Here is a 9,584-nt window from a genome sequence, read left to right as displayed (position 1 = left end):
CCGGGTTGTTATAAGCAATAAATAGGCCACACAGGTAAAGTCTAGAGTCTTCATCAGATGGCTTCACAATAGTCTTCATCAGATGGCTGTCTGTGGGAACCTAGGACCCTGACCCCCAGGGCAAGCTTATTGATTCGCTTGCTTGTTTATTTTGTGTCAAGGTCCTATGTAGCCCTGCCTGGCCTGGAACTTCTAACAATCTTCTTGTTTTTGTCTCCTGGGTGCTAGAATTATGGGCTTGTGCCACCATGACCAGCTAAAGATGTTTATTTGTTTTGTTTTCAAACAAGGTCACAGAACATAGCCCAGATTGACTTCTGATTCACAATCCTTCTGCCTCAGCCTCCCAGGAGCTGGGTTTATGGGCAAGTGACACCCTGTTCATCTTTGGAACACTGCTTTGTATTGTTTTGTTTTCCGATCTCCTCGCTGTTACCTGAATATCACTGACTACTTCTCCTCAGTTGATCTAGCTTGGGCAGGAAAATCTGCCTTATGTTATCTGAAAATGAGGCATTGGCATTAAACTGAGCCTTCTCTAGACACCCCAGTAGACACTGCAGCACTGCTCTGTGGTTTGGGATATGAAATGTCCCCCCATGAAAGCTTAGTAGCGGCACTAACATTTTCCTTCAGTGATGAGCTCATTCCTGAACAGGCTGTGAGAAGGTGGTACCTGGATGAAGGAAGGAAATCACTGGTGGGTGGGTTCTCAAAGGGTGGGACTTGACCCTACACCTTCTGCTCTCTCTGTCTCTGTTTCCCAGATGTCATGAGAGGAGCAGTGGAGCTGGCCAGGAAATGAAACCTTAGAGATCGTGAGACAAAATAAATCACTTCTCTTGTTTTTTTCTCAAGTATTTTCTCCTGGTGACAGGAGATTAACTGGCATCCACAGATCATTCGCCACGTGTGAAATATTTAAAAATTAATTCCTGGGCCTCCCATTGGAGCTATGAAGACAGACGCCTGGAAGTCAATAGCATCCTTTCCACAGGCTGCCCAGGTAACTCTGATGGTTGACAACTGCTGGTTTAGGGACCTCTGACTTGTCCAAGAAGTCAGAATGGGCCACCAAGAAAAATGATCCATAGAATCTTTTCGGTCCATTACCGATAGAAACGAGTTTAAAAGACAGGCCCTCCTTGAGAAGGTTCAGGACAAACAGGAGGGCCACTTCCACTAGGACACAGTATCATGGTTCTGGGGGTGTGACAAGGCCACAGAATTAGTTTCCTCTGTTGTGTCTCTGGCACAGCCATGTTTAGGGAAAACAGTAGGCAAGCCCTCGCCCAGACTCATCTGCCAAGTTAAAAAGGACTTGAAGTGAGGCTAGGAGCTCTGAGGTTTGCCCTTAGAGGAGGCTCCTAGACCACCCACGCATGACTGCACCTGACTGTATACTGGCTCCACTCAGAATCCTGGATTCCATGGCTCTAACAACTTAAATAATTTTTATTACAAAAGAAAGGAAAGACCAAAACATTCCCAAAATTCTCCCATGGGTTCCCCTCCATGCAAATAAATAAGGCAAGGGAGACAGACTGGAGGAGGGGTTGGGGGTTGGGGTTCAGCAGAAAAGGGAGACTAGCCTGGGCAGGGGTGGCAAACCCAGGCTCCTCCCCCAGTCCTAGGCACTAGGGTAACACGACCTGGAACAGAGACTCTGCACATTGACAGCCAAGTCTGGGGACGTGTCTGGAGGAGTGTGGCCTTCAGATAAAGGTCATGTTTCAGGATGGCCAGGGTGGCTGTGGTCTTTCAGTTCTGGAAGGCAATGAGTCCAGCCAACTCCCCACTGGCTCCTAGGGAATCTAGCAGCATTAACTGAGGTTGTAAGCCTACGGACAGGTAGACTCTCTTCATACTGTGATCAGTTGCCAACAAGGACATCACAAACCCAGGCCCCAAGAAACACTGGAGTAAGCAGTCCAAAGGCAGATGGAACGGGTCCTCCCCTGTAAGGAGGTGGGAGGTGAAGAGTCGCAGTGAGAGCTCGCTGGGTTTCAAGGTCTCTGGGAAAAGAGAGCCATTCCCAGTCAGCTCAGTCACTCTACCACTATACCGAGATAAGGGTGTGGGCCCAGCATCACCTAGTCAGGTCTCCATGGTGTCTCTGTTCTGGACAGAGGATGAAGACCAGCGTCCTCAGGCCAGGTGCCTTCCAGGGTCAGAGCCTTCCTGGCGGGGAGGCCTTTGGATCCAGCATAGCAGTTCCAGGAGGGGCGTGGTTAGAGTCCTTTCAACTTCCTGCCCCAGACATGCCCAGCGGATGGAAGCTGCTCTCTTCTAGCAAGAGACGCCCCAGGCGGTAGAGCAGCTGCGGGTACCAGTGAACCCCCTCACTTGGGGTCCAACCACCCCATGCCAAGCTGGGAAACAGTCGCAGGGGCCAGAAGGCCAGCTGAGCCAGGTGGTGGTCGGCCACAGCTGCAAAGCAGGAGGCCACCACATCCTCCACCACCAGTGTCCCGTGCCTCGTGAGTGGCGCATAGGACCCCATGGCCACATGGGTGGAGACAGCCGCCACCCGAGCAGGCTGTAGCCCGGGCATCCCGGCTACCAGCACATATTGGCCTGGTTGCACGTGGCTGGCAAACGTGGCCCGGAAGTGGGCTGCTGGTTCTGTATGATTGTCAGCAATGAAGAGTAGGTGCGCAGGCGTGAGTTCCAGTCGACGTGGGGGATCCTGGGTCTCAATGACCTGGAAAGCTCTCAGCCTGTTTGGCTCACGGTCCAGGAAAATGAGCACATCACTGAAGATGGGGTTCCCATCCTCCCCCATGGCCAGCACCCGGTCTCCTGGCTTCACTGCTGACAGGGCCACACGCGCCCCATTCTCTAGGCGCACCTGGGCTCCAGCAGGGAAGCAGCCACCCGTCTTGGCAGCGGCGGAATGCTCTGTGGGTAGAAGGGACATGAAGGTGTTACTCAGGTACAGTGCCCCTCTCTGGCCACCCTAGCCCAGGGGTAGCTGCTCTTGCTTTCAGACAATCCCCTTATCACTATACCTCAGTTTCTGATGACCCACGCCAACCCGTATTATGATTCTCTGTCCCTCTTCTCCCCAGCCCAAACCCTGGCCAATGAGAGGCGCCCGCTGGGGCTCGAACACCAGGTGGCATCCCCGTCTGCTCATATTCTGCTGTAAAGCAGCCAGAGGCTGGAGGTCAGGAGAGCCATTGGCTGCTTAAGGCCTGACCCCAGGAAAGCTACTGTCTTGTGAAAATGGGAAGTTGCTTAGCTTTGCAGAGGTCTAGGTAGTCTGTTCTGCCACTTGATAAAACACTCCCAAGAAATGGCCCTCCCAGACTGGCCTTCCAAGTCCAGCGCTATGACAGAGCTGATCATCTGTGTCTATAGAAGTTAGAGGAAGGTCAGCCCGTGGGGAAAACAAACGCCTGAGACCCCTCAGAGTGAGTGCTCAGGGGTGAGTTAACGGCACGGACAACAGTCGTCATGTTCAGTTCATGTGTTGGTTACTTCCGCAGGGACTGGACAGTGACATCAGAAGGTGGAATGGAGGGCACTGTCTGGGGTCAGGAGTCATGAACAGAAGCGGCCATTTGGGAAGCTGACCCTAGGTCAGTGTTTTAGATGAAGGGAGATGTGATTGTAAGTACACACCGTTGAAAGGGTCAGGTTGTGGGCAGGGAGTGTTGGTAGGATCACCCTTGTGAACCCAGGTGGATCAAAAATATCGAAAAAGATCTAGTGTGCCAGTCTGTGCGTGCAACTACTATATGGTCCCACGTAGAGGGTGGAGCCTGCAGCCAACTGAGGCCGGCGGGAGAACCGTGTGAAGCGTTCATGAGTGGGTTAAGTGTAAGAGACAGGGACACTGTTGAGACTGGGGATGAGGGGCAAGGCTCCAGTGCCTGCCAGCTCTGATCAACAAGGCGGCCAATCTGGGAAAATCCACTTTATTGAATTCACTTTATTTTGGGCTTTTACCCCAAATTTTCCAGCTTTGGGGCTCTGGGGAAGAGGTTGGGGACGCCTGCGCCCCGCTGGGAGGCCTGACCTCATCTGAGTGGTAGGTTCTGAACCTTTGGTCTCCTGGTCAGGCATACTGATGTCTGGACACACTCTGACCCCTAACCCCACCATGCCTTGTTTTGTATGGACCTGTGAGGGGGGGGGGGCGTGATGCCTGCCAGCCTGTCTTCCTCCATCTCTTCAACTTGTTCTGTCTTGTACTTCCTGTGGCGGTCTCTGGGCTGTGAACCACCACGTCAGCACTCAGTGGTACGGGAATAGGCCCTGTCTCTCTAGGCTCCTGCCATAGCACTACCGGACATGAGAAGAGCAGGCAGTCCAAAACAGCGGCGGGGAGCGCTGCCGCCGCCTCCGAAATCCTCTTCCCTTGGTTCCCCGCCTCCATCCCCTGGAGGCCATCTTCACCTTCTTGGCCCTACTGGGCCTTGCGCTGCCTGCCCATGCCCTGCGGCCCCGGCCCCGGGTCCAGCCCCCCGGCAGCGGCTCACCAGACTTGACAGAGCAATGCACGTGGGCCTTGGACTCGTAATACACCCAGTCGAAGCCGGCCTCCACGGCCAAGCGTGCCAGCAGTCCATACTTATTTCTGTCGCGGTCTGAGGTGGTGATATCCACCGCACGGCCCTCATAGTGTAAAGACTCCTCTGAGTGATGACCATCTTCATCCCAGCCTTCGGTCACCCGCAGCTTCACACCTGGCCACTGGTTCATGACAGAGATAGCCAGCGAATTCAGACGGTCCTTGCAGCGCTGCGGAGGGGAAGGAGCTCGCAGTTAGGGAAGGGAGCCCTACCCAGGTTCAGGTAACAAGTTTCAGCCGACTCTCCCACACCACTCAAAAGACTTGGAAAACTTGGGAGGACCTCTGCCCCTTTCCCTTAGGAATAGAGCACTCTGAATGTGTTCTCCCACAGTCGGGAGTCTCCAGGGAACTAGGCCACATAGTGGCGCCACAAATCTGGAAGGCGCATGGAGTTACGCACCCTCAGGGGACTCTTCTCCAGTCAGTGGAGTTTCGCTTGGCTCCCTCTCCTCTGATTAGTTTGGTTTCGCCACAAATGTAGCTATGCTTTTCCAAAGGCGAGTTCCTCATTTTACCTAGGCACCAAGGCGGGCGTTCCGCGGGGAGGGATTGTTACACTCCATTGCCTGAGGGCTGACCTGCTAGGCATGCAAGGCCAAAGGTGCCCAGTAGGTGTCACCGCAGCCCCAGAGCTGAGGCCACCAGACACAGAGCCTTGCCAGCACGGCAGGTGCAGACCCAGCCAGCAGCTTAGGTCAGGGGGTGTGTTGGAGGAAAATTCCAGGTCTACTTAGATCCCTCCAGTAACTGCCACAAAAACGTACCTTTTGGGGCCTTCTTTTGAGCCCACGTCTGCCCACGTTTAACTGGAGATACGACAGGCAGAGAGCCAGTACCCTGCCCATCTGACTGGGACAGAGAGGTCGTTCCCCCCCTCCCCCAAGGGATCAGGGAGCTCTCACACCTCTACTAGGGTGCGTTGTCCCTATTTAGGAAGAGGCCCGTGAAAAACCCGAGCCTTTGATCTCAGGAAACCGCCAGGAATCCTCAGAATCTTCCTTGAACAGTGTGGGAGTGGAACTGTGCCCTGGGGACAAGGATCATCAGTGGTGGCTGCCTCTTCAAGGACCTTGCAGTTGACTGAGGAAAGGGGGTGGAGTTCTCACTTTCGGGGAAGGGGCCCTCCGCTGAAGTGAGGTGCCAGGCACTCCAAGTATCAACCTACCTCTGCCCCACTGAGCTCAGGCCCCACAGACCCTTGGACTTAGCCTCCCAGGAGTCAACAGTGACTATAATCCAAGGCTTAGTCAGTCCTCCCAACTGTGCAGCCTGCTTGGGGGTGCTAACCCACAGTAAGGGGAGGTAGCTCCACGGGCTCCTTCTAGACCCTTGACAGTCCTTAGACCTCATGTATGTCTGTCTGCCTTACTAGCCAGCTCCCGTTGGTTCGACTAGTCCCCTCTACCCCCTCCTTCTGGTACAGAGCCTGGGCGCTCACTGTCAATGATTGCCCAGCCTGTGGCCCGGATCCTTATCTGCATTCCTCGGCGCCCAGCCCGGCCCGGCCACCGGCCAACCTTCGGCCCCGACATCGGCTGGCCAGCCCCGGCGCCAGGGCGCATGCTGAAGGCCGTGGTTTAGTTGCTTTCTCTAAAGATTTAGAAAAGTGGCAGCCTATTAATAGGGAATGGGCCGGTAGATCCCAACGGGAAGGGGCGTATGTCTTTCCCAAGGCGAACAAGGCTTCGGAGAAGGAAGTGTGCGACTCTGTTGTCTGGCGGAGTTGGGTCCTGCTCCGCGCATGGAGAGATAAGTTAGTGTCATCTCTGCTCTCTGCCTTCCTAGGCATCCCTTCTCCTACTTCCCATCCTTCTCGTCCGCGCCACCAAGCTCAAGGATTCCCCCAAGCTTGGTCTCAGAGCCTGAAGTCTTCAGCACCCCACCCTTTAACCGCAACCGCGCTGCTCAACCCTCTCGACAGACACGTGGGCTTACCCGGCTGGTTCCCTTTCCTACCTCTGCCTCCAAACTCAACTTTTCCCTGCTATTCCTTAATCCCAGAGCCAGCCAAGACAGGGCTCCAGGAGAGGGCAGCGCAGCTAACCAAGTGGCACATGGGGAGGAAAGGCCACGGGGTCCCTGATGTCCTGAGCTTCTCCGCCTTAGGGGTGCCAAGTGGCTTTGAAATGACCAAAGCTGGGCTGTGAGAAATGTTAGGCCAGGAGGGATGGCGTGGTCCCCGGAGGCGCAAGAGGCAGCCAGGTCGAGGTACCTTCGAGTGCCAGATCTGACCTGAGCGGCGGGCAGAGGCGCCCGCCAACCTGCTGAGCTGTGGGGCTTGGCAGCAGCAGAGAACTCCTCTCAAAGACACCGGGCGGGATCCGGGATGCCAGCACTCCCGAGGGGTCCCTTGGCCAGCCCGTCTTGGGCAGAAAGACACCCGGGATTCATGAGGGCAGGTGCCAGGGGGCGTGCCAGGCAGTCGGGAAAAGGTGCCAGGCAAGAGGATAGTGCTGGGCAGGTGGCGGTGCTTCGATGGCGCGCTGGAAGGACCGATCGCTCTCACCTGGGTCATGAGGCGGTCGGCGCCCGTGTTCTCCTCGTCCTTGAAGATGATATCGGGATTGTAGTTGGGGGTGAGCTCCTTGAAGCGCTCTGAGCTGCGCGCGATCTTGCCTTCGTAGCGCCCGCTGGCGCCCAGGGTCTTCTCCGGCACGTTAGGGCTGAACTGCTTGTAGGCAAGCGGCACGAGTTTACGAGGCGGCCTCCGGCGACTGCCCACTACCCGGCCCGGCCCGCAACCCCGCGCCGCCGACACCAGCAGCAGCAGCAGCAGGAGCAGACAGAACCGTAGTCGGGGCCGGAGCCAGGCGGGAGACATGGCCGGGTAGCCCGGGAGATCGGCAGGCGACGGCGCCTGGTGGGCTGATGGGTGGGCGCGTGGCTGGGAGAGCTTCAGGGGCTCAGGCGTCTGGGTGGCTCTTGGGAACTCCAGGCGGGGGCGCCATGGGCAGCGCAGCGCGGCTCAAGGCCGGCGGGACTCAGGTGCGGGGCGGGGGCCCGGGGCCCTGGCTGGTGGCGGCGTGCTGTCCCCCTCGGCGCCTCGACTCTGAGCTGCCCGGCTCGCCGGCCGCCAATAAATAGGCCGGCCCGTTTGTTTTGGCAACGCGGCGACGGCGGGGGGCGGCGGGCGGCGGGGCTGCGGGCCGCCGGGCTGGGCTGGGCTGGCCGGGCCGGCGGGCTGGAGGGACCCGCGGTTAGCACCCCGGCCCGGCGGTCAGGCGGCTCGGGCAGAGCGGGAGCTGCTGCCGTCTGCGGCGCAGCCCGGGGTCGAGTGAGAGGGGAAATGGAAGAGATCCGGGCTCGGGGCCCCGCGCAGACCGCACCCTATCCATGTCCCTGCCTCCTGCGCGCTCGACAGCGAACCTGCAGCAAGGGCGGCACAGCCTCCTCCCCCTCGGGCGGGCGGCCCCTAGGCTAGTCAGCCCTGTCCCGCGCGCTCCTTAGCCGCGCGTCCGCCCGCCCGCTGCCCTCTGCGCCCCCTGAGCGGCTGCCTGCGTTTGTCCTCCTCGCCCGGACGCGCTTCACCCCGCCCTGGTCTCGCCTCCCGGTTCCTCGTGGCTCCGGGGAGCCCCGCCAGGCGCAAACCTCCTGGACAGGAGATGCCACCCCCACGGAGACCGCAACCCACGTCGCAGCCGGACACAAGGGGCGGGGGGCAGTGGCGGGACCGCACAGCCGCCTACAGTGTCCCCTGCGGAGAAGCAAACCCAAAAGCTGGAGGCCATTCATAACTCCGTGCCCCACCCTGGCCCAGGCAACACGCCTTCTCAGTTTGGAGGAGCAGGGTTCTGTATTGACCCAGTGTACACTCCACGACCCTATACCTGCCATGTACGAAACTGGACTGGGGTGGGGAATGCAGCCTTGTCAAGGGTCAAAAAGGGCTTCTGAGTTAGAAACACTGTTAAAACAAGTGGGACAAAGTTGCAAAGGGAAAGGCCAAGACAGAGTAGCAAAAATGGGGACAGCTACAGAGATGGAAGAGCACCTGGTGCCATGGGATAAGCAACAATGACTTGAGGAGCCCGGGCTGGGTAAGAAAGCCGAAAGGATCCCAAATCACCTGCATACAGGCACTGCACAGGGTCACTCTAGTCTACTTCAAAAATAAAAGCGGGCATGAACTCTACAGAGGAAGGGAACGTGGTTGTACACTTTAATAGGACATTCAGGGAGGCAGAATGACTTAATCTATGCTGCCAAAACAAGAAGAGGCACAAATCACCACCACAATGTCAAATAACACGTCAGTTGCAACATATTACACAAATTCAATAAAGTTAGAATTTAAAAGTTTAAGCTCTCTTTCTCTCCCTCCCTCCTTTCTTTCCTTTACAGATGGAGTCTCAAGTATGTAGTCCAGGCTAGCCTTTAGTTCTGGATTCTCCTGCTTCCACTTCCTGAAAGTTGGGATTACAAGCAAGGACCACCATGCTCGACATGCTAGACAAATCATGATGGTTATGATACATACATGCACCCCATCTGCCCACCTCCCTCTCCTAAAGGAGATTGGACTGTTGCGGCTGATTTATATTTGAAGTTGAGGCAATTACTTTGTTTGTTTGAAAGAGGATCTAATGTAGACCAGGCTGAACCCTTGCTTTGCAGTTAAGGATAACCTTGAATTACTGATGCTCCTACCTCTGGTTCCCAAGTGAAGGGTTTATTATATATATATATATATATATATATATATATATATATATATATATATATTGGCACTTAAAAGATGCCACTACCCCTTGTTCAAGATTCAGATCTCTAAGCACCAGTGTGTCCTAAGGAAAGAGGATAGTTTTGGAGTATAAAGCATTCTCCAGTTCCCCACCTCCACCCCTTAGACAAAGTCTCACTATGTTACTCTGGCTGGCCTGAACTTCTCTGTGTAGACCTTGATCCTCCTGCTTATGCCTCTCGAGTGCTAGGATTACAGGCATGCTCCACCACACCTAACTCCAAGTTCTTTGAGATCAAACTTTAGCCTAACAGGTAGAGT

At 55.9% G+C, this 9,584-nt stretch overlaps 1 protein-coding gene across 1 annotated transcript; it reads right to left on the bottom strand.

Moving 5' to 3' along the window:
* Positions 1-1,435: 1,435 nt before the first annotated feature.
* Ihh (Indian hedgehog signaling molecule) lies at positions 1,436-7,943 on the bottom strand. Its single transcript, XM_057762236.1, has 3 exons — positions 7,089-7,943; positions 4,488-4,749; positions 1,436-2,901 (listed from the first exon to the last, which is right to left on the bottom strand). Exons 1-3 carry the CDS (start codon positions 7,401-7,403, stop codon positions 2,243-2,245), a joined length of 1,236 nt encoding a protein of 411 aa, XP_057618219.1. The 5' UTR covers positions 7,404-7,943; the 3' UTR covers positions 1,436-2,242.
* Between the last annotated feature and the right edge of the window lie 1,641 nt (positions 7,944-9,584).

Source organism: Chionomys nivalis, chromosome 2 (assembly GCF_950005125.1).
Source record: "Chionomys nivalis chromosome 2, mChiNiv1.1, whole genome shotgun sequence".
Classification (NCBI taxonomy): Eukaryota; Metazoa; Chordata; class Mammalia; order Rodentia; family Cricetidae; genus Chionomys; species Chionomys nivalis.
Note: the sequence above shows the minus strand (reverse complement) of the source record. Positions and strands in the feature narration are given on the sequence as shown.